Raw genomic sequence first — 24572 nt, forward strand, 5'->3', positions numbered from 1 at the left:
CATGGTCACAGATAAGAAATATATATATAAAAAAAGTTTAATCTAGCCCCAAATACTGAAGGGAAAAAAAACAAACAAAACATGGTTTGGACCACAAAAAACTGTACCCAAAATAAACACGATATATTTAGACAATTTGTTTACAATTACTGTTTAGTCCCTAATATACAAAAAAAAAAAGTTGTAGCCAAGCCTATTTACTTGTGGATTTTATTTTTTATTCTGTTCCACAAGCGTTTAATAGCAACGTTCCATTTTGTAAAAAGGAACAGCATTTACATAATTACAAAATAATGTCTGTGTAATACAAAAAATAAATTACAGTATGTACGTGGCTCAATATACTCCATTGACGTAATTGAATGAAACCTTAAAACAGATGTGAACAGGTTAAATCGTTTATTCCGGGCCGAGGTTTGAAAGACCCCTTTCTGCTCTCATTCCTGCGAGGTGCCTGGGGTTGAGTTCTCGTGGACCGGCTCCCAATAATCATGAAGCTTTCCCTAAAACGTACAATAAAAGTTGTACTCTTGTTGCTGGATACATTGAGTTTTAATAAACCAAGACTTATGTTAAGCTATAGTGCGAGGATGTATGGATCAAGTTAACTGAAACCGATTACCCACATGACACACGCACTTATATTTGTATACATTTATGTCCCTTTAGTTCCGTCTAGCAGATCTCCTTTAAGCACTAGGTAAAAGTGCGTATAATTAAATATATATTTTTATACACATACACCACATTTTACACCTTATTTGGAAAGCCAATCAGATAAAATTAGGCTGCAGCATAAAGAGTACATGACAGAGCTATTCTTTACTAGAAGTAATATCCCCCCCCATGTGAAGGGGCTGTTCCATATAAACATTTCCTTTATTCTTATATTATGTACTACATATGGTATAAATCCTTAATAAACTTATTCCTTTTTTAAACAGAACACACCATTTTGCTGTATTGTTGAAAACATTAATTCTGTCTGCCGATCTCTGATGTCAGAGGGCCGTTACTTTTAATGTTTATAAGCATTTTCCCGGTGGGCCGGGCAGCCCAGGGCCGGATTGACGTAGGGGCCGATGGAGATGCAGCTCCAGGCCCCTACTTTAAAATAGGCTCAGTCAAGACCGGACAGACTGGGCCTATGCGGCCGCATTAACGCAGGGCATAAGGGGCACCTGCCCCTTAAGCCCGCAGCAACTGCGACCGTGTCCGCCACTCTAGGGGGCCGGGCAGCCCTCACCAGGGCCGGCCTTAGGGGTGCGCAGCCGCACAGGGCTTAAATTAAAACATCGGGGTTTTTTTTTTTTTTTGTTTACTTTATTTAACATCCTTTGTTAAATAAAGTTTGTTTAACTTTAACATGGAGGATGTTAAATAAAGTAAAACCCCCCCCCCCCAAAAAAAACCCGATGTTTTAATTTAAGCCCTGTGCGGGCGCGCACCCCTAAGGCCGGCCCTGGTGGGGGCTGCCCGGCCCCCTAGAGTGGCGGACCCGGTCGCAGTTGCTGCTTACTCCGGCAACAAGGTAAATTGGGTAAGTGAGGGGGGGGTGCAGTGAGAGGGGGGAGAGGGGTTAGATAGAAAGGGGTAGAGGGGATAGATAGTGAGAGGGGGTACATATTGAGAAATGGGGAAGGGGGTACATAGTGATAAGGGGGAACATAGTGAGAAGGGGCAGATAAGATGGAGAGAGGGGGTAGTGTGAATGCATACAAGAATGAATGAATAAATGTGTGGATGAATTGTGTGAATGCGTATGAGAATTAATTAATTCATGTGTGGATGAATTGCTTGAATGATTTGTGAGACTGCATTAATGAATGTGTTAATGATTTGTGTGAATGAGTGAGTAAGTGTTTGTTTCTATAATTAATGTTTAAGTGATTTGGGGAAATGCAAAGATGGTACATATACATAATAAACATAAATAAATATGGGCTGCTCAGTCTTAAATGCCCGGGCCTATTTTTTGTCCCAGTCCAGGCCTGTTTATAAGTGAGGTCACTCCCATCACACATAGCTCGCTCCCCATCGCTGTGAATTGGGGTCTGTGGAGATTTGCCTTTTCAGGTGCTGGAGCATGAAAGAGCGGGTGGGAGTGGCTGTAGGCAGTCAGACTGCTGTGATGTCATACATAGGGGAGGGCTTTGGAGGAATGACAGCTGTCTGGACAACTTTAGTGTTAATAGTTTAAGTGATTAAGGAGAAAACCAAAATGACACAAACTGTTACTTCAACTTCTCTCTACATGATGCAGCGCTCATGTGGGGAAATTTAAAGAGCCCCCCCTAGGTGGAACAAAGCAGCTAAAAAATGTGAAAAAAAACTTTGTAATTTTAATTGTTTTACTGTACCTGATTAGGTCGGGAGTAATGGAGTAATTCTTGCCATTTACCATAAATTCTGGCAACTAAATCTTTCACCTAAAGAGAAATGAATACATTTCAGCTTAGACATATTAAAGCGCCGTTAGAATATAGCCGCGTATAGCTACATGTAATATAGTACTCGTCGGACTGTAGCCGAGGCAATCTCCTGCACTACCAGCTTTCCCCAAGTGTCTATAAAGACCTGCGATGACCTGGTTTTGATTTATAAATTATTTGGTTTGTAAATGACCTGGGCTCGCCACAAACTACGTCTAAATACATCATGTGAATCGCAGTTTAGAGGCAGCCATATGACAGGACCACTTTCCATGAGCATCAAATAATCAGAGGCTGGAACGGAATCTGCCCACTAATACCAGTAATCCACAAACCGGTTTTGTTTCGTTACCTGTGTTCTGTAGAAGAACCTTGCGTGCTCGTGGATATCACATTTGATGTGCTTCTCCAGTGCAGTGCACAGTTTCTGAACATATTTCTGGGGAAGAACGAGACAAAGATCGTCAACAAGATATAAAGCAAGATAAAGTTCCCAAAAATATGCCATTTATTGACAACGTCCAGCCTTTGAGGGATTTAAGGTGGAAAAAAAACCCTTATATTACTACTAATACTAAGCCTCTGACCCTCGAGGTTTAGATTATGACCTTGCTCCAACGTGTCAAACGGAGGAGAGAAAGATATAAAGATAGCCTCCTGTAGTTTGTTAAATTATTGTGTTTAAAGGTTTCTACCACGTTTCCTCCATTATATTTAGAGAGCTTTTAGAGTCTGTAACAGATGATGCTTACTCTCTGCGCGGAAGGATTTTCATCAGAAGTGCTAGCATCGGTCATCAGGTTCAGCAGACTGGAAGTCAGGTAGTACGCCTGAAATTAAATCGGTTTGTATTAGATTTCAGAAACCAAACGCAGCTCTAGTTCCCAACAGTAACTAGAAAACAGAACGCTCTCCTCCATGCTTTCTAAAGACTATTAGTTGATTCTGGGCATTTGGTCCCATTAGCTTCTCCAACCAGCTACCTGTAACAGACCTACGTAATAAATAGACGAAGACCTTTCTAGCAATTTGCATATTTTCTAGAGAAGTTTGGTGAGAAGGGTACGGAGCTTAAAGACCAGCGGCAACAGGTAAACAAATGTCCTCAAAATTATGTTTAAATAAATGAAAAGCCTCAACAATGCCTTTAAATTATTTGTTATGCAAAAGCGTTGCTCCCACGATGAAGGCGAGCCAACTAATTACCTTTCATAAAAATGGGCCAATTTTTGATCATTAAAAGCACTGTACCTCATATTCCAGTTCAAGGTCTGTTTTTGAGTTGTTTTCGGGATTTTTTAGCATTTCCTTAACCAGGGATGTTGGCTTCATGTGAACAAAGCAGTGGCATAGGAACAGCATCTAAAAATGGAATATAAAAAGGTTATTGCTACACGAGAAAAACAAAAAAACAAAAACACAACCCAATCACATGCAAAAGGAATACGAAGTGAAAAAAAGACAAAGTTAGTTGTCTAACTCAGTAAGCGTTTATTGCAATCATATTTCTCATAGACATTTGGTTGGTGCTTTTGTTTTCCTACAATGCTTGTTTTAAACACCCCCCCCCCTTATCCAAGACGATCCTAAGGACTTCTGACAAATTTGGTTTATACCTGCGAGTCATAGTCTGTAGGTACAGATGTCGCGCTTCCATCAAGGAGTTTTGCAATAAAGATCAGGCTAAGTCGTCTCCTCACCTGTCTGAAAAAATAAAATCCTTAATGTCCAGCTCAAGAACCAACCGTTTGAACGTTAAATACCGAAATCCACACTTACCTCCCACGAACGTCGGAGGCCGGGATAAGCTGCACAAGCGTCACAAAATTGTGGTGGTGCGTGGAAAGCTGGCTAACTGCCAAACACAACTCAGACATCTAGATAAAGGGGTAAACAGAATGCTTTTACGGCCGCATATACACTGAAATGCAGCAATGCATTGGAACGCCATTTACCTTGGTGTCCCAGTCTTTAATGTTTTGAAGAAGGTGTTTCACAAGGCCGTGCAAGTCCACAACGAGAATGTGCCTTAACCGCTTCTCTAGATAGATTTTTAAGACCATCACCAAGAGCAGAAGTGCTTCCCGGTCGTCGAAGCTTTCTGGGTGCACGGCTGTACAAAAGCTTACAAACTTTATAAAACAGACAAAAAAAAACAAAAAACAAAGGGTTAAATACATCCTGGTATTTGAGCACTCCAGTCAACTATAGGTTTATCATCCACTCTATGGAGCCATGACACTTTCTTTGAAATTAACCCTGATAAAACTGGGCTATTTGGGGCAGAATGCAACACAATCTCACCTTGACCACACAGGTAATGTGCATTTCCAGAATCTGAATTTGTTCTAAGGGATAAATGCTACTTTTTCCAGCAACTTTGCATTCAGGGACTGCCGATCTAGAATAAAGCATTTTGTGTCACACAGGCATCTACATGGTTAATATGTAAATTTAAGATTTTTTTAAACTAAAAGTACCCGTTATTTAACATAATTTCAGAAATAAATACAATATTTAGATACACAAAATCCATTTTAAAGAACACTTTTATTCCACTGAATGCCCCCCCCCAACACATTTGATAATAGGTTTACACAAAGTAGGATAAAGTGCTAATTTTCCATGAAGTCTGCAACTGGACTTCATAAAATCCCACAAAATGCACTTATATAAAAAAGGAAAATAATTAGGAGTTGGGTACGCACAACAGGTCATCAACACCAAACGTTGGCTGAAGATGTGGAAGAGGAAAGAGTGTCCCGAAATTAACGCCCATATTTACAAACACTGTAGCCAAATCCAGCAACGTAGGAGTCCACAGACTATGTGCTTCTGGACTGGAAACTAAATTAGACAAAGATAAAGAAGTCAGTATTACTAAAAATCATTTAACAACAAAAAACCCAAACTGCCGGATAAGTAAGATGAGAGATACTTACGGGCGTTACACGTTATCTCCATTAAGGTGTTCAGAGTTCTATGCGACACCGAGAAGGACGGATGAACAGAAGACATCTGTGGAGAGATCAGAATGTTCGACACTTCCGGTACGCTTTGGCTAGAAAATATTTCTAAAGTCGTAACTCCACATAAAGATTGTTTAAAGGCCATGCAATAAACTTAGGCTGGAATATAAATAAAACATTTGCCTCAGATCTTTATTCTCAAAAATGATGCGGCTTTTAAATTCCCTTTCACCGCTCAGAATGGATTTTCCTTAAACAAAAAAAAATAAAAAATTGAGGAAGGTTATTCATTTTTTAAAGCGATTTAGGATGTAACAATTCTGCGGGTTTCTTTACATCTTTTTTTTTCTTCTCGCTTTCACCACTATTTGCATCACTAAACCTCTGCTACAAGCAGAAGCCGTGTACAAAATAACGACGCGTATTAAAGCTTAAATTCACCGAAAGGACGATACTTGCCTGGAACAACCATTTCATCAGAAACACTGGACATTTTTGGAACTTGTACAGGTGACTTAGAAATCCTTCAGTGGCCAAGAGGATCTGATTTTCTGTATCGCAGCTGTTAGGAGAGAGAGAAGTCTGTATATATTTATCAGGATGATGGTAAATCTTAAGAGGATGCAATGAATGTTATCCAAGTTGTAGTTTTCTAGGAAAGTTATCTACCAGAATTTTCTAGATTTTACTAAACATGGAAGCTTTAAAAAGGGATACTACTTATATGGCCTATTAGTTTCTCAAATCGTGACCCTGTTCTCACCTAAATATGAGGTTCTCTTCTGGGCTGTGACCAAAGAACCTAGAATTCCTCAGATCGAGTGTGCAGTGGGTGAAGAGGTTTCCAGACTCTTCTAAACAGAATATTTCTTCCCCCGGATGCTCATCAGGTATAGTATTGGACACCATGGAATATTTATTCATGAAAATCCTAACAGTTAAGAAATTTGTATTGAAGATCCACAACTCAAAACTATATATTTCATTCTTAAAAGCAAGATAACGGATGTGTAAATAAACAGACCCGTTTGATATATACACACACACACACGTTAGATGTACAAGTTCCATACGTTATCATAAACCTAATACATATATTAAAACAAACAAAAAAAAAAACGCTTACTTGTGCTCTTCTTCCAGTTCTCCTTCGTCAGAGCTTTCCATGTATTGTGTCGATAACATTCCCAATCCCCTCTCCAGATCTTCGTTTAGCTTCTTTTCCATATCAGCTAACCTTTAAATGAAAGTAGAGTCATGTAGAAGAAAAAAAAATTCACATTATATATGGAGGGGAAAATGGCAGTATTTCTTTGACCCACATAGAATAGGTACAAATACATTTTTAAAATTCTGCGTCATGTCACATTTGACATGGAATGGAAGAGCTAGATAGAGTAGCACTAGGTGACCTAGTGCTGAGAAGCTCGAACGACAATGAAGCTGAAAAATATAAAGGGTGGGAAGCCTGTAAAAAACATTTGCAAAAGGAACACAGAGTTCTAACCTTTCATTTTCAATTTTCTCCTTTACAAGCTTGTCCAAGCTGTTCACGTATGGCCGAGTATTGTTGGTCTTAAACTAAAGGTAGGGGAAACATAATATATTAGAACAACAAAAGGGGGGGGTAAAAAACACAATTTCTGTGTGTATACAGACCCCTTTGCAGTGACTGTACATTAAAGTTAACTTAACACATGCCCTTAAGAGCAACTACAAGGCCACCAATACATTAATAATGGTCTGAACTGAACACAATTTAACAAACGATCACTAGAAGTCTCAATACCGCGTATAATGTTATAAAGCTTATAGCGAAATGTTCCTATAAATTCCAGCTGGCTCTTAGCCGAGAGAAGGAAATATTTGCAGGCTACAGAACATTGGCAGTCTGGGTGATGGATTCAGTTATTCGCTACTTGATCTATTTTCTTGCTTTTTAAACAACATTTTAAAAGTTTAAGTTTCTATGGCAAACAACCGATCATGCGACACACAAGAGCCAAGAATTCACAGAAAGCATGAGGCACAATTACATGATTAGAGAATTCGTGATTAACAGCAGTAGTTGTGATGGTTCTAATTCTGCATTCTGCTACATTCAGCAGAGCAGGTGGATCGCTACCTTTTAATAAGGTAGAACCGCGCACTTACAGTCGTCTTTTTGTCAGGCTTTGTTGAAGATTTCTGGGGTGTAGGAGGGAGAGGCTTTGACACAAGACTCAGAATTTCTTCCAGTGGTTGGAGCTCTTCCTCTTCATCATCATCAGTGCTTAATCTAGAACATTGGACATCACTTCCATCGCTGTCCGAACTGTATCTTAGTCTTTTATGACTCCTGTTCCTCTGAAAAGCACCTTTTGAAGAAGAATGTTCAGTCTTTGAACAGGAACTCCTTTCGAGTAAAGAATTCTTTGTAGGCTGTGGATGAGTCAAGCTACCGTTCACTGCAGCATTACAGTTCGGGTGAGCAGAAGGAAAATCGGCCAATCCCCCCAAAATCGCTTCTATACGGTCATCTTCAGCTACGTTACAAGCACCAGAGACTATAGGAGAACCGTCCTTGGAGCGGGGCGACGCACGCGAGAGGCTACTCCCTTTTGTGAATGTTCCCGATTTTAAGCCGGTAACTTCTTTAACTGATGTTGAACTTAAACTATTTGGATGTTCAAGCAGCTCGCTCTTTGACTTTCCGATGCACAGGTATTCAGAGAGGTCATTGTTTTGGGAGCTTCCGTTGCTCGAGGTCTGCGAACTTGAAACGTTCGAAGAGTATTTGTGTTCACGTATGATACGGCGGTCTTCAGAGCCTTTGTCTAAGGGCAATTTGTTAAAAAAAAATAAAAAAAAATTAGAAGTTGTAAATATAGCAGGAAAAAATAAATAAAGCAAACATGAAGAATTATCTCAATCACGAGATTGTCAGCCAACACTGAATGCGTGAGGTTTATTAAACTTACAAATCTACTCTAGCAGATCCAAAGAGAATTTTGGCGCAGAGTCTCGGAAGTACTCGGCACACGCTAGGAGACACGTTAGGAATACTTTTTTAATTTCATTTTAAGCATTTGGGTTAAAAATTATGTGGCAAAATTTGACAATTTACCTGAACCATATGGTGAATTATATCCAGGTGCTTTGCTTACCTACAGAAAGAAAAAAGGTATTTACACATTACGCACACACAGCACGTTTATAAATTGCAGTAAAGAAAAATAAAAAGCTTGCGAGCCGGGCTCTCTCCACCTAACGTATCGGTTTGTCTTAGTCTGTCAATCCTCGTCTTGTCAGACCCCTTGAATATATAAATAAAAGATATTATTGCTTGCTATATAAATAAAAGATATTATTAATAATCCCGTGCATGGGGGGGGGGCTGGGGGATTAAATCAACTAGGGTATGGTACCCAAGTATATCGGCCTCACTCCCTAAAAAAAATTACCCAATACGAATGACGGAACCACAATCTGGTACCTCCCCATCACTGCCCACTCCCTTTGCACTCAGTTGGAGCAACTTGTTCGGGATAAGGTCGTTCGGTCTTTCTGGCAGCAAGGCACCACCATGTTTGAAAGGCACGCTGCTATTCAATGCGGTGAATACGATGGATTATGCCAGCGATCACACTGCACCACTATTTTTTTTTTATTATTATTGTTGTTGAATGCATTATTGATGGCGTTCTAAGTTCATTTAAACCACATGACATGTCAGGCTCATTGTCGTTAACGGGATGCTTTTCCGTGAAGTGCCTGGTACGTCCATGGCCACAAAGGGGTTAAACAAGCACTTGTTACTTGTCCATCTTGACTACCTACAAAGTATTGTTCGCCCCATGTTGAAAATATTTAGCTATGACAAAATAGTTGGTGTTACTTATTACAAAATGCTGCAGTCATCAACTGAACTTTGACTTCAGAGGGGTTTGTGGGCCTTTACTGACGACCTCATTTAAACATGATCACAAAGCAAACACTGACAATACATGCTAAACACAGGCACTGATAAACTAATGTCAAATACAGATCATACCTGGGCCTTAACCTCATTTGATGTCAGGTTTGTGTCTTCAGCTTTAGATGCCTGCTGCATCTTGTATTTCTTCAGTGATGGGATATAAGCTCCCTGTGCCTTGGAAGCTTTTGAAGTTACAGGAGGCACCCGAGAGAAAGATAGTTTGGGCTGAAACTTAGTCGTTTCCAGCACATTTAGAATAAGTTCAGAGCCCCCTGACGAAAGAGGGATGCTAAAAAGGCTGGGGTTTAAACTGCTTTTTCCAGAGCATTTAGGTTGAACCATACCCCGGCCCTTACAGTTAGCAGAATTTTGGTTACCCAACACAAACGTCCATTGGCTGCCATCCTCTTTACCATTCATTTCCCTTGACAATTTAGGCAAACTTAATTTTTTAAGTACTACCTTCGGAGAGATTAAACTCGCACGACATTTTGCACAATGAGTTTGAAAGCCGCTTACAAGTGAACGGTTTTGGGTCTTTCCTTTTTGCAGAAAAGCTTCCATAATCGGACTCTTAGTAGGAGATCCAACTGCGATTCTCCTCCTTTTTGAAGGGGTTTTCTTGGCTTCCACTCCTGAAGACAGCAGATTAAGTGACTCATTGCTTCTTTTGTGCGGGGAGTTGAGAGTGCTTAAGTCTGTAGGATAGAAAAGAACATCATTTATGGATATAGCTTCTGTAAAAGTGAAAAAAAGTTCAGCCCGAACCGCACATTTGGTTATTAAAATATGATTGGGGCTTTGCTTATAGGAAACTCTTGCGGAGAGGCCCCCCGATTCATCGGTAGGGGATTAATGGACAATATGCAGTGTTGGTCGGCCATCTTGGTGCTGTAGGTTGCATTAACAAAAACCAGGGTGAAGCACTGTTTCTCTGGGTCGACACCTGAATCCTCCGGGTAGCGGGGTCTTGACACTCCCAGCCCCATCTTCCCTTTAAATGGGGGATTTTCCCGACAACGTCGGCAAGAACTCCCACCGACGTCAGTGTGCAGTCCTGGCCGCGTCCCGCAAGGGAAGGCTCCGGGTAGCCGGAGCCAAGAAGTTCCCAGGTATGATAAAGAGTACTGGATATAAAGTCTACCATTCTATTCAGAAGTTATCCAAGGATCTCCTGGCTAATATGGATTAATTAAATAAATAAAGTTGAGACCTACCTGAGTTTTGAGACGGTTTAAAGAAATTTGTTATGGTCTGATTTCTGAAAAAGCAAAAACAAAGATAAAATCCACGTGGCATATGATTGCGTCAGCACTAAACTAAACACTGTCATGGAAGAATTTCATACAGAAAACTACACACCATAACATGATAAAAAGGTGGGATTTCACGGTAACATCTGTAACCACCGCAGGCGGGTGTCATTATAACCAATATATCGGAATGGCTCAGTTTTAGTTACCCAGCCAGTAACCAGTGACTATTGAGTCTAAAGAGGAGCAGACTTCATCGGCATTGCCATAAAGAATCAGCAGTGTGGTGTTTGGGCAGGGAATGTCACCTAAGCAGAGGGAAAACCTCCATGTCTTAACCAAATACGGGGATATATACCCGGTGGCCATGAAAGGCGGAATGGGTTTCTGCGATAAACGTTGTGGATTTCAGACACTCTCCGTAGTAACGGACGCCTTCCTGTCAACACACCGTTTCCATCTGAAAAAGGGGATTTCTTGAAAGCTTGCATGGTTCTAACACCATGTCAACATATTGTGTGTGACTTTAAATGAGCCCACTGGTTGTAACAGCGCCACGGAATCTGCTGGCGATATATAAATAAATGTAAGAAGTTTTGCTTGAGTTAGATCAAATGGTGTTGCAGGCGAGGCCTCCGGGGCAGCTTACTAGTCTGTTTACAGCCACACTTTGATTCAAGGTTACTCTTTCCCCTGGAAAGCGCGTCCCCCACGAGAGGGGTTTTTTTTTTTTTTTTTTTCTAGGCGATCAGAACGTTCAATATATAAAGGAAGATTATTTTTCTAAAAGACTCCTGGCTTTGCGTTTATATCTCCTAATATGCCACAAGCTCGCAAATATGTTGCGTAAACACCTGCCCCTCCCCCCATAACATTAAGCTGCATTCTTTGGCATTTAATGATAGCTTAAAGTGTTTTAATATTTCATATTTAAGGCACTGATGGCCAGTCATACTGTCACATCACATATCTTTTCATGCATTAACTCATACACAGAATGGCCTTATATTTGTATTGGCTGAGGTTTTGGGATTTATTCATCATATTTTAGGTGTTTGGCATAGCAACCATTTTTGAATAGAATTACCTATCTGCTTCTGTGGACAAATAAGAAAACACCCCTAAAGAGGCCACTCAGGTGTGTATATAAATAAAGGGGGCGGGGACGGCTGTAAATACCCCATTTAACCCTTTATCTTAGTGGATAGTTTCCCAAACGCGGGGGTATGGGGTGGCAGCTGACGTAGTTCACGTTGTAGCTCTCTAGTGGCTTTCATTATAACGGTCCAATGGGCTTCAGGAATTACCTGGGGCCGGAAGTTCCCTCTTTCACACCGGAGCGGGGGCGCTCTTGAGTCCCACCCTTTGTCTGCCGACAGCTCAGGACGCGTTGAGCCATCCGTGGTAATCAAAGGGTGTGGCCAGAACGCCCGGTCGCCGACATGTCCACTTTTCCCTCCGTTAAAACGGATGTCCTTTGGCGCCAATACTCCAAAACAAGAGACCGCTGCGCGCTTCCGGGTCTGCGGCCAGGCGGCTCAAAGGAGCTCCGAGCGCGACTACATTCCAGGGTGCTGATTGGATCGCGGAGACAAAGGGGGCGGGGCTAGCAGAGTAAACATGCCGCTTGCTGCTTTAGAACTTTCGGTTTCGAATACTCTCGGAGCGGCCTCGTGATTTCCTCACGGTCCTGCGGAAGTCAAGCTGTTCTTGTTTAACCAGTTCCTGTACTTGGATTTCCATAAGGAACAGATTAAGTTACCTACAAAAACCGCAATACACATATCCATGTCATAACAGCCAACAACCCTGAGGTTATCAAGACAGTCCTGACAATTGGCACTGAATCAAACCGATACATTATGCAGAGAGGACCGGTTCACAAGCTTTTATTATCATTCTTAGCCACAGTCTAGTTAGAAGTCACTGATTATTCAGCGGGAGATGAGATCCTGGCGATCTGAGCATGCGCAGGAAGTGTACATACATATACTTCCTGCTTTCAGTAAAAAGAACCGGAGGAGGGGTTAATGGGACAGAAGTCTTTAACTCTAAAATACAAAAGAACAGCTTTCTATTATCCATTTAACATGCAAATTGTGCAGAGTAACCCTTTGAGTTGGTCGTTGCCATGAAATAAAACCTGCCTAATACTGTGTAGGTTCTCCTTTTGCCGCCAGAGTCCGGCCAAGTTCCATAATAAGCCACTTAAAAAACCCACATCATACCTGTAAAAAATAACTAAAAAAAAACAAAAAACCACGTTGGCCGTTGTCGCAGTTTAGTTTAACACAATTATCTTATTCATGCCTCTTTTTTCAGGCTGTTTCTTCTCCCCATCATCACGTTTCTAGGTTTATACGGAACCGAACAGCTAACAATAAATTGTATGGGCAAAGATTTAAAAGCTAATCTATAACCATTTTGTCCACCAAAAAGGGACCACTGGAAGAGAAAGGAAACTGCAACTGCAAGGCTTAAGCTGCCTCAATGTCTAGAGAGGGTCTGAATAAGTTTAAACATGGCCTGTCAGAGCTTTCTGCCATGAACACGCGAGACGCGCTGGTACAGAACGAGCTGTGAGGTCACGCTGACCTAGCAAGCCCAATTAGTTTAGAAGGAGCTGGTAACCCCTTCCATACTGGAGCAAAAATCAAAGACCAATTTTTTGTTAATGCTCAAAGACATTAATGTGTACAGCACCAGATTTAGGGCTCAATGGAAACTCCCCCCCTGGTGGACAGGAGGGGAGGGCTAACAGCTTAGGTCCATAAGACTAAGCCATACCAACGACCACTCAACGCAAATAATGCACTCTAACCAATGATATCCAGTTAAAGTGCATCGTACGGCAAACCCATAGAGGTATGTTAACTGACCCCGGAAATTGGGGGAGTTACTCCATTCACCCATTTGCATTATCCATGATCAAGGTGCAACACCTGCAGCGTCTGGAAAAAAAATGGCTGAACAGGAAAACGATGAACAGCATCTCGTTATTATATTTTCACGTTTTATAATCTGACAAATACGGTATTTCCCAGAAGGGAATAAATTCTTCTACATTGAAGCAGACAAAATGTACCTCTATTCAGGATAATAAAACCCATTATATTTACCACCAGTTGTTTGGCTTGTAGAGATCAATCCAGGTTCAGTGGAAAGAAAACTAACTTTCTTAAAGTGATATACATGTGTTAGATACTCAGAGTAATTACGAGAGTAAAATATGGTGCCAAGATCTTGTGATGTTCCAGATTCCAAATATCTGGGGTCCCAAATTGTTTAAAACGTAAGCTTTTAAAGACAGGGCGTATCACCATATTCTCCACCTATTGATTGAAATCCTCCAATCAGAATTGTGGATTTTACTCATTATAATAGGACTTCTTAGCAAATTTGCCCCATTGCATTTCCATCATTTACCTCTAAGAGGCGCTCTGGTCTAAGAAATAACTTTAAGACAATGACATTATACATCTGGAACGTGTCCTTGATCACACATAGCTCTAGAAGTTACCTCCTAGGTAGTAAATCAGTTTCGGGGGTCTTGTAACATTTCCCCCATTCCAATTTACATTCCTAGAGATAAGCAGCTTCTACTCCTTAAATTTTCCCATAGAATAGAAACTTAATTATGAAATATTTGCTGAAGCGGCTATATTCATAAAAAGCTTCTTTGTTCTCAATTACAGAGAGAACAAGGTCAGGAAAAAAAAATATTCATATGGTTGTAGAAAACAAAGCAGCTCTGACTCCTATGTTCCTGTAATATACACAAATATTAAAATACTGGGTTTCCAGCCTAAAATATCTGACAATAAGATTATATTACAAAAAAAAATACACAGTGCAAAAAAGATAAATGAGTGATAGAACACCTTAGACATACCTGTAACAAGCGGTTATAAGAGTCGTTAGAAGTAGAAGTCTTACTAACCTATGCAAAAGAACCTGAGCAGCAAGAAGCCTTAAGAGGGCCTTATTTACTAAGGGGTGATGACAGGAGAATTTATAAGACAGTTGCATTCCGGCTGCTTTACTTTAATATACGTTATGAAGAGTGGACCCCGGCGAGCTTCTGCTGCAGGAAGAGCTTGGCTTACCCTCTATACATTATCAGCTTTGCCCCCCACCTGCCGGTTTTGGCCCTTTATCCCGACTAGCAGAATAAGATAGTTAAAAGCACAACCTTCCTGCAAATGCTCCTGCCGGCTCTCCCTTTAGTAAACGCACTCCAGCGGCTCAAGTTACGATTGCCTATGCATCGTTCAGGGCAAGCGCAGCTCGCTTGGAGTACTATAAAAAAAAATATATATATATATTTTATTTTTTTGGCTTACCTGTATAATTGCATTTGCCATCCAAAATGAAAGCTCTTAAGCAGTAAAAATAATTCATTCCCTTTAATTATTTTATAGCCTGGTTGGTTAGCCATCACACCTGCTGCAAGGTTCTAATTAAGACCTCAGGCTAATTTCCTGTTCTATATATACACGGTTAGGTGGGATGGCTGTGTTGATGGAAGCAGGAGTGCTCTGAGGTTCAGGAAGGTAAGGGAGGTTTGGTATGCAAGGTTTTTAAAGGAAAAAAACTTATTAAAAGCTCACAACAGTCAAATATGTGTTTGGGAACAGCTGTGGTCTGTGGGACTTGGTGATCCCTGTTGGTGGCCAGGAGATTGACCGAGCTTTTTACCAAACTGGGAATTCTGTTTAATCCCATAGCGTTCCCAATTATGAAGGACCAACCCTTACATACTAAAGATTTCATGTGAGAAGTGCTGGGCTGGCCCTGCATAAAGCATAAGGAAATCACTGAGGTGACCTTTAAGATTTGTTATTCCACTATGCATTATGAAGGGCCATCTCAGCTCTTCTTGCAGGCGCAGCTTGTTGGGTTTGGCCCTTTATAATGCAGTCAATTTGGAAAACTCACCAGGATGCACCTGAAATCTGTTAATTTCTATTTATAATTACATGACCGTCATGGCTCTGACAATGTATGCAGTGACGCGGTATATGATAAGATGCCTCCCTGAATGTTTCTATATGTAAGCTTAATAAAACCCAATGTTCCCTTCAAAGATTCCATCTTCTTTTGCACCAAATTTTACTAACCTTTGCAAAGGAACCTGAGCACCAAGCAGCCTTAGGATGACAGGAGAATTTACAAGATAGTTCTATCCTGGCCACTTTACTTTAATATACATTATGAAGAGTGGACCCCAATGCGCTATTTACAGAAACTACTCTTTTCTGTTTTTTTTTGGGGGGGGTTATTAATCTGTAAAGCATATCCAGTATTAGACACTAACAATCTAGTCATATTTCCCCCCCCCCATCAGTCCTGGTCTGCTTTCATCTCCTTTTCCAGTCACAGGTGTGAGCGTAATACATGGGGTCACAGTTGACGCAAAGCATTTTGCTGCTTATTACCCCAATTATCATAAAACATCTCTTCCAGAAATTCTTTTACCAACGAGGAACAACCTGACGAGATATGAGGTCTCAGCACCCATTTAGGAATAGCAGATACACAGATGGGTCGTCTTTGCTGCCTGTAACTCCTGCTTGATCACCAGGAGGAGATGACCTCTCTACACATCATGTAGAGAAATATTACATTAGCTGGCGTTAAGAATTTTTCTGTCTGCCGTTTGGGTTTTTGTGGGGTTTTTTTATATATAGAGGAAGATGGTTCTGTCCATGCTTAAAAGTTAACACACAATGCCCTAAGGAGTAAGAAATATTAGCTGAAAACACCTGTTGTAGACAAACCTGCCAAACCATGTAAGCAGCATGTTGGCAGCTGCCTGCTCCAAGACCTATTTGGATGTACGCTGTTGGGATTGGGCATGGTGTTCTGGCTGCTTGTGCTGGGTTCATCCTCTTCTGGCTACTTCTTGAAGAAGGAAGTCACATCTTCACGGGTATGTCTGATATGTTCTGGGCATCCATGTAGAAAAATGTTTGACCTTTCCTTCAACAGCCTTGCCTTAGTTGTCTATAGATATGGCTGCAGCAGTCCCCATGATTGTTGGGGATTCAGTGTTTTCCCTGAAATTTTGAGCGTTAGTTCTGTGAACTATACCTGAGATGCGCTTGTGAGCTTCTTTTTCAGAGTAACGGAACCCTGTAAAGATTCTAAGCCATTTGTCTTCATTCTTAGTATGACCTAAATATTACTACATCAGTCTGTATGGTGATGAGACCAATAACCAGCAGGCATCATGGACACCAGTGACTAACTCTTGTCACACTTGTCGTTCAATAATTTAATCCAACTAAAAACACAATGTAATGTAACCCAACTTGCGGTATAGAGATAAGGATATTCATTCAGTCCGGTTGCCTCATTGCCATTCCAGTGTATGTAATTTCATAGCCTTCTGTGTAAACCACATGCCATAAACACATACAGAAGAGTATCTCTTCTCCTGTAGCTGGGGGATTCAGGCACAACTTTAACCCTTGCCTTGTCCTTACAAGCAAAGAGCCATGCAGCTTCTACTTCTACCGACCGCATCTTCAGTGTGGACTTACGGCCGTAGTACTGGGAGCTGGAATCCTTTATAGGGAGAAACGCTATTTACTGTGATTTGTGATGTACTTTCATGCAAAGTTACATTTACAGAGAAATGGCGTTTAGCCTAAAGAGCTTTCTTCTTTGCTTTGAAAAGTGCTACTTTCTGCAAACTTTCGTGTCTTCTGGCAGGGGTAATCACTCAAGGAGCGCTCTTATTTCCTATGAAGCCTTTAAAATGGTTTGTGGCTTCATTTTATCCGAGAACTGTGCTCCGAATCTCATCAAAATGGGTGATGGAGCTGCTTCTCCTGTTATCACGATCAAATATGCCAGCATCCACTGGCCACTTCCCATATCTGCTGCTGCAACCAGTAGTCCTATATAAATATTGTTAGTTTATTATGTCACAATAATAAATTCTACTTATATAGTGTTACTAACATGTAGCGCTATTATTGTCATAATGTATAGCAGCATCATATTCTGATGGGGAGCCAACACTTACCCGAATATGTAGAAGTCGGTCTGGTACCCGACGGGGTGCAACAGTATCCTTGACAATTTATGGGGAACATGCATAAAGATCTCTGCCTACATTATCATTCTAAAAGCATGTGTAATGATTTGGGGTAAAAGAGGGACTTCTTTCCTGGGGGGCTCTGTGATATAGGCTACCTGCCATTTATTTTACCTTATCATATCAGTATGCCAATAAAAGAATTACAGAACACACAGCGATGCATCAAGGTTTAATTTAATAAATTTCTATAAAAAAAATATATAAACACTTTCATTGTGTAAATTTTAAATGTAGCCCACTGCTGTATTTTGTAAATATGTAATTTAGTCCATAGTGGATGAATAAAACCATTTGAGTGTTGAGAATATACCGGTATATAAATATTTAGTTGAATTATGCATTGCAAAAAGTGTGGAGTGTCACACTGGGTCAGTTATCTGTTTTTATGTCCGCTTCCCAAAATCCATATATGCATAATGATAAAATCCGATGCCAAATTTTTACATGGTGGCAATTATGGTATGCATTTAATTTTATTTTCCCTCGCTCTTCAAAAACCTGGAATGATTTCACCTCCTTGACTTCTTCTTTTTCCTCTTGCTCTGTTTATCGCTGATGTCCTCCTCGGAGTCGGTGGGCGTAGGTTGCCTCCTAATGACTTTCTTCTCCACAGTATATTCCTGCTCACCAACTTTGGGATCACCTTTAACAAGGTACTCTCCGTTCTGGTAAGTTATGGCAACAAATGTTCTCGGGTAAGTTCCGTAAACTCTGCGAAGGTCGTCTTTAACAAAGTCGGGAAGGTTACGCTTTACCCCAAAAATCCGCTCCAGTTTGCCCCAGTGAAGCTCTCCTTTCATAGTGAAACCCTCCGGCCACGCATCAACTGGAGGTTTGGGGTAAGCCTGCGGCTCCCTGTAGTTTAGGAAGGGATCGTACGCTGGCCCAGGGTTATAACTGGGGTAATACCAGTTTGGCATATTATATAATGGGTTGACCCCGTAAAAATGGTGATATTCAATGCGTCCGTTTGAAATGTTATGCGGATAGGATGTCTCATCTCCAACAAAAGCAAACGGGCGGCTGCTAAAGTTGTGAATTTGTATGGGGGGCAGCCCAAAACCAGAGCTTACATCTGCATAGGCACTTCTCGAGTAAGGCACGCTCCGAGGGAGAAACATTGTGTAATATTCATGTGGCCGGTAACCATAGTGGAACATTCTAGAACAAGTTCTGGAACCGGCATCCCTGGTAACTCTTCATTCTGAACTTGAAGATCTCTTTACATTACCATTTTCTTGTGCTTCTTCTAGATGAAAGGCGTAACCTGGTAAAAGATAAAACGGGTCATTGCTGGTGATGCCGATTTGCGTGGAGTTTGTTGGTAAGAACATGAAGTTACTTTGATAGCTGTATAGAAAAAATGGTGACTGTTATCAAACCTGTAAGTAGAGGAGACCACAATGTTTATGGATTACAATCCGCCTGGGCCTTGGCCAAATTAAGAGTTTGTGACATGGGTTGTTGACAAGAAACTGTTAGAGGCTCATTGGAAATGACGAATGGATAAACTCTAAAAGTGACCTTAATAGAGGATGCAACATTGTACTTAAAACTGATAGATCCCCTGCAGATACCACCTTATACTGAACATGCCCCTCATAACTGTGCCTGCAAAACTTCAAACAAGAGGGACAACTTTCAAATGCCTGTAATAAGGTATCGGGCATAAAAATGTTAAAGGGGAACTCAGATTTTATTTTTTTTTTTTTTTCTTCCTTTCCTTCAAAAATGGGCAATATTTAGCTTTTTCTCCCTCCTCCATTATGTAGGGGGCAGCTCCATATTCACGATGTGTATCCTACTGCCTGTGGTAATCAATAGAATGCCTCTGTCTTAATCACCCAGACACTAACAAAAGTCCATGGAGGGAACAGACTTCATTAGCATTGCCATAAAGCATCAGCTCAGTGTGGTGGTTGTGCAGGGAAAGTCACCTAAAATCTCACATGACCGACAACAATGGCAGTCTGCAAACACAGGAAATTTATTAAATGAGAGAGATCCTTTTTCCTGTAACCCTTCCCTGGACACAGTGATGTCAAATCCTTTGCTATGAATGTTCATTTAAATACTTTACAATGAGGATATTTTAGCAAATTTTTTTGGATGGATGCCTTTTTGGCCTTTAGTCCAGGATAAAAAAGTGCTTACATGAAAATGCTTGCTTGCTTGTGCCTGCTATTAATCGTCCAGTGTTCTTTTGCTTTTTTTCAGGAGATGCCAAGATCTACTATTGCAGGCAAAGGAGGGGTCGTTTCGTGTCTTGTTGTGACTCTGGTGCTACCGGTCTGACCTCCATACACCGTAGGTCAGGTCACGACCATAAATGCAAGTATTTAGCGCTAATTACAGAGCCGGTAAAGGGTGACTTCAGACTTCAGGCTACGTGTCGTTGCTTATCTCTTACTACATGCTATGCCAGACGGTAGTTCAGATGGCTCCGGACTTTTTTTTGTCTAACTGTAGGAAACTAGATCACGACCGCGTGTAATAAGAGGTATGAATGGAATACGTGCCAGTGGACTGTAGCCCATTGTATTCAAGGCACCCAAACAGGGAAATGCAAAGGAACCTGGTCACATATTTAATGCTTGAGGACTAGTCTATACCCCTCAATTCCTATCTTGGCAGGAGGGGGAATCAAGCGCATCCTCCTTTTTGGGGTTTGTGTAGTCATCTACGTGTGCAATGGCTCATGCCTGGGTTTGGCACCCTGTCTTTCTATGCTATGTTGTCTCTGTATAGTACCATAGCAGGAACGTTCATAAAAACAAACAAATCCTTAACAGGGAAATTAGGGTTAATCCCACGCGCTGGACGTTAATGGGAAGATGGCATGATGTATTCTGCATGGAGCCACAGATAGAGTAAATATAATGCTGGGCACCACTACAATACTCTAAAATAGGTAATAAACAAAAAACAATACTTAAAAAGTATAGAATCTACTATAAAGCATGCAATACAGCCCAAAGTGTCCTCAAACCTTTCTCATTATAATAAATTTGTGATAATGTTTGGGGTTTTACAAAAGAACAGTTTACAAACCGTGTTACGTCTGCTGAGGTTTGAGTTACCCCGACGGAGGTCTTCTGTAGAACCAGAATGGCGGCTGCCTTTGGTGTGAGGGTGATAATAAACGACTGGCAAAGCCTGACTAACTTTAACAGGAAAATTGCAGATTACAAATGTTTTAATGCTAAGATACTGAGTTATGCAAACAGACGTTTCAGAAAAGCTCATCTTTTAATTACGAGACTAAAGGTGGTTAGCGGTGTTTAACTCGTCCAAAGCATTAATGCAGCATCTTTAAGCCGTGGCCCGAAGCTATTTGAAGTAGCAGGAGGATTATAGACGGTGAGGCAACAAGCTTTTTTCCAGAACATTGGATAAGGGATGGTCAGAAATATTTGAGTCCCCCACAGGTTCTGTTGGGGTAAATAGGAAAGCGTGCATGGTGGGCACCTGGGTTACGGCACCGGTTGTACTGACTAGTATCGGATTGTTAGGAAGGTGCAATGCACGTTATCCTGGTCTCATTGTACATTATGTGGGGTCAATCCCTGTGAGTGTTTCCTGGAAGACCAGCAGAGTTGGCCCCCATAGAACAGGCACTACTTTAACAATTGCTTGCATTAACTCACAGTCTACCCCCAAAGCCACTACAGGCCTTCTTGCAGGACAATCTTACCAAGGTTAGCTGTTCGTGATGCACAGAAAAGGCTGCTAGCCACCAGATGCCTGATTTAGTGACCACGGGGTCGGTCTTGTGGCATCTGGGAGGACCGGGAAGGGCACTGATGGTCACCCCAGAAACTTCCCCCAATGTGTATATGTCTGACTGGTATCTGGGAGGTGCAGGGCAAGACTGGCAATAATTGGCAGCTTTAGCACTTTTAGGCCAGAGGCCGTCCGATTATAAGTACAGGTGGCAGCTAGAGAGGCCCAGCCCCGACGCTTCGTTTTCTTTAATGCTCGCATAGCGTATGTAGCCGCACGCTACATCTGCCGATCTGGAGCAGCCGATCAGGTCAGTGTGTGGTTCTGTCGGCCGGCAGCCCACCTGCCAAATGGCCCAATTGTCTTGTGTGCCCATACAGGCCCAGACACCTTCACAGTTGGTGAGGGACATGCACAAGAGATCTCTGCCTACATTTTCATTCTAAAAGTATGAAACAAAAAGACAGGGCGGGTACTGCTCAGTGGTGCCAAAAGGGCTTCTGGCCCGGGGCAATATTTGGGCTGATCCTGGTGATGAAATCCCTTAAACAGACCATTCTACCACAGAGCGTACCTCGTAATGTATAACCATCTAGCTCCTGAGGCAGGTGCAAAAACAATTATAAATGTCTTACAAACATAACAAGTGGGACACTATGGTATTATAATACAAAGTCACACTACCCGCCATCGTATTAAGCAACAGAAGAAATCAGCGGCTGTTTTACATGTAAATATATATAGAAATAACTACTATAATGGAGGTGTACTCAGTGTCCACCAACAAAACGAAGGCCAATACCCAACAGAATGGAATCTTATCATTCACAGTGAACCCTTCTCTAGTGTAGAATGATAAGATTCAGCCCTTCCTGGTAACACATTTGAAGAATATTCCGTGTGCTTTTTGTAAACGACATGCTGGTTTGCTTTTCTTGGCCGAAAAGGTGTTGCGTTTAATAGTGGGCTTTTGTTTGAAGTATGGGTGCAGCGTTGAGCTTCGTGTTGAAAGAAACGTCTTGTGATAGAACAGCTTGTTGTGGGCTACACGATGTAAAGAAGCCTACCGTGACGTGTTTGCCGGACACAGAGGGCTCTTTGCATTAAATGTGTATTTGTTTGTTGCACAAGTTGCCATGTACCAGCAGACATGCCCTCTTGTGCTAATAATGTTTTGTCGCTATGAGTAATATCAAATAATGGCACTGATAGCTGTTGCCACGCTTGAGGTCTGTCTATCATTTGAGGTTTTATAAGATGTCGGAAGGCAGGGCGAGTAATCCGGAGGCAGGACTGCCCTCGGGATTTGCAGGACCCGGGGCATGGAACATTGGCAGTGCCACTTTGCCCTTAAGAAGCCACTGCTTACCGCTTTCCGTTACTCTGGGGGTCTCTGCAGGTCTTAGAGTAGTGTAGGGGTGGGCTGATGGTGGAGGAAGTTTGTGTGTGTGTGTGTGTGTGTGTGTGTGTGTATATATATAGTGCATTTGTTACTGGGGGGGCCAAGAGGTTATTGGGACTTGTACACATAATGTACATCAGTGGGCTATCGGGAACATCAGCCAGACACTAAGGAACTGGATCTGCACAAAAGTACATGACGTATGTAGCAGCCTGACATTGATACATGTTATGTGCCGCTTTCGTAGCCTTATTGTGTACCTTTCTCTTTCCGGAACATTCCTGAAAACCATTCATACGTTTGTGCAGCCTCAACGTTTGCGAGTGTCTCATTATCCAGGCTATGCATGGATCCCTGATTTAGTTTATTAGAAACCTAGGATTTGACCCCCAGATAAGCACCATTTCGTTGCTGGAGTAGCAGGGTCGGCTGGGTAGAGCGTTGGCTATTGAGGCCGAGCACGTGATGCCGTGATCCCGGCGCTTGGCACTGTAGCCGTGCGCACCGTAATGGAGCACGGAGCATACCTTGTCCTCCCACCACACAAAGTAAGAATGGGGAGAGTTTAACACCAAACTGTAACTGCTTAGGAATGGCAAGCTGGCGTACTTCTGGAAGGGACAACTAGAACTAATGTTCTCCAGCCTTTTAAAGGGGATTTTGTAAAATATAACAAAGCTATTAAACAATACATAAAACAAGTCTTTTTGCTTATTTGTTGACTTAACAATAGGACTGAGCAGCGTCTTGCATTGATAAATCTAACGGTTTTTTTTTATTTAGTAATTGCTACATTGTTGCAGGAGAGTTGTAGTTTCAATGACCTGAATTCATTATGCATTTATAAGGGGCCATTCCTGGCAAATGTTTATCTAAACATGGCGGTGCTGCCCCTGTAAAATGCAAAGTTAAATCAGTGAACTGAGTTCCAAGCAATCTGATTTAAATATGCTTGATACAGGGCCATCCAAGCTTTTCTCCGAGCCCAGTAATTGGTCCTTCAGAACGTTTAAGAGTTAAAATGCGGACTCTCCTGCCAACTACTCCTCTTATGAATAGACCAAATTGTATAAATGGGTTTTATATCCCCTGTCATTATGCTTTTGTTCATTGGAGTCTAACTGATTATCTTTATTGTCCCTCTCCTTCCTGTTTAAAGGACTTCAGTTCCCAAGGCATCTAAGAATGACATCTTACAGATAAAGAAGACAGATCTAATTGTAAACGCTGACTAAAACTGATGAATTATATTCCTGAAAGCCGTCGTTAAGAGTGCACCAGCCTACCTGTGTTTGTATTCTAAATGCGTTCCTTTAACAGCTTTTCGGTTGCAGTTTGCGGCACCTTTTATAGCACCTGGATCAGAAACCTTGCTATTAAAATCTACCCGTTCTGCCTTTAAAAACCTTCTCACATTCATGAACGTTGGTGCATACCTGGCTTTAGATTAGGCTTTCTTCCTCCCGTGGCTATGATAGACCTCCAGAGTTTCACCGGCTTGCAGAAGCCAGCCAGCCAGCGAGTGGAAAGCAGGACACTGACACCTGAAACGTGCTTCGGCCGTGTAATATTCACACCGAGCCCAGGTACGACTCCTCCCAAGAGCTCCCAGTCCTACCTGACAGCAGCCAAACAGTTACCAGGACACAAACAGCCGGGCTAGCAACTCCCTGCCACAAGTAGACAGCTAGGGCTTGCCTGCTGGCTCCAGACCCAATGTATCATTA

General features: G+C 41.7%; 2 protein-coding genes across 2 annotated transcripts; both read right to left on the reverse strand.

Moving 5' to 3' along the window:
- Window positions 1–208: 208 nt before the first annotated feature.
- Window positions 209–12184, reverse strand: SLF2 (SMC5-SMC6 complex localization factor 2). The gene is made up of 20 exons (XM_053450388.1): window positions 11920–12184; window positions 10577–10620; window positions 9879–10057; window positions 8508–8547; window positions 7556–8217; window positions 6909–6982; window positions 6528–6638; window positions 6165–6332; window positions 5861–5963; window positions 5375–5450; window positions 5141–5279; window positions 4737–4833; window positions 4388–4564; window positions 4212–4309; window positions 4049–4136; window positions 3684–3794; window positions 3185–3262; window positions 2785–2871; window positions 2361–2429; window positions 209–503 (listed from the first exon to the last, which is right to left on the reverse strand). Exons 1-20 carry the CDS (start codon window positions 12009–12011, stop codon window positions 438–440), a joined length of 2559 nt encoding a protein of 852 aa, XP_053306363.1. The 5' UTR covers window positions 12012–12184; the 3' UTR covers window positions 209–437.
- A 6016-nt stretch (window positions 12185–18200) lies between these two features.
- Window positions 18201–18977, reverse strand: C11H10orf95 (chromosome 11 C10orf95 homolog). The gene has a single exon (XM_053450419.1). It carries the CDS (start codon window positions 18878–18880, stop codon window positions 18230–18232), a length of 651 nt encoding a protein of 216 aa, XP_053306394.1. The 5' UTR covers window positions 18881–18977; the 3' UTR covers window positions 18201–18229.
- Window positions 18978–24572: the final 5595 nt, after the last annotated feature.

This window comes from Spea bombifrons, chromosome 11, assembly GCF_027358695.1.
Source record: "Spea bombifrons isolate aSpeBom1 chromosome 11, aSpeBom1.2.pri, whole genome shotgun sequence".
Taxonomy (NCBI): domain Eukaryota; kingdom Metazoa; phylum Chordata; class Amphibia; order Anura; family Pelobatidae; genus Spea; species Spea bombifrons.

Bases quoted from the DNA above. Each gene is read 5' to 3' on its own strand.
- SLF2 (XM_053450388.1), bottom strand. From the start codon at position 12,011: ATGGCTCAACGCGTCCTGAGCTGTCGGCAGACAAAGGGTGGGACTCAA. The intron at 4,137-4,211 runs GTAAGTGTGGAT...TTATTTTTTCAG, and splicing joins GCCTCCGACGTTCGTGGGAG to ACAGGTGAGGAGACGACTTA. The intron at 2,430-2,784 runs GTAACGAAACAA...ATTTCTCTTTAG, and splicing joins GGTTCTTCTACAGAACACAG to GTGAAAGATTTAGTTGCCAG.
- C11H10orf95 (XM_053450419.1), bottom strand. From the start codon at position 18,880: ATGTTCCACTATGGTTACCGGCCACATGAATATTACACAATGTTTCTC.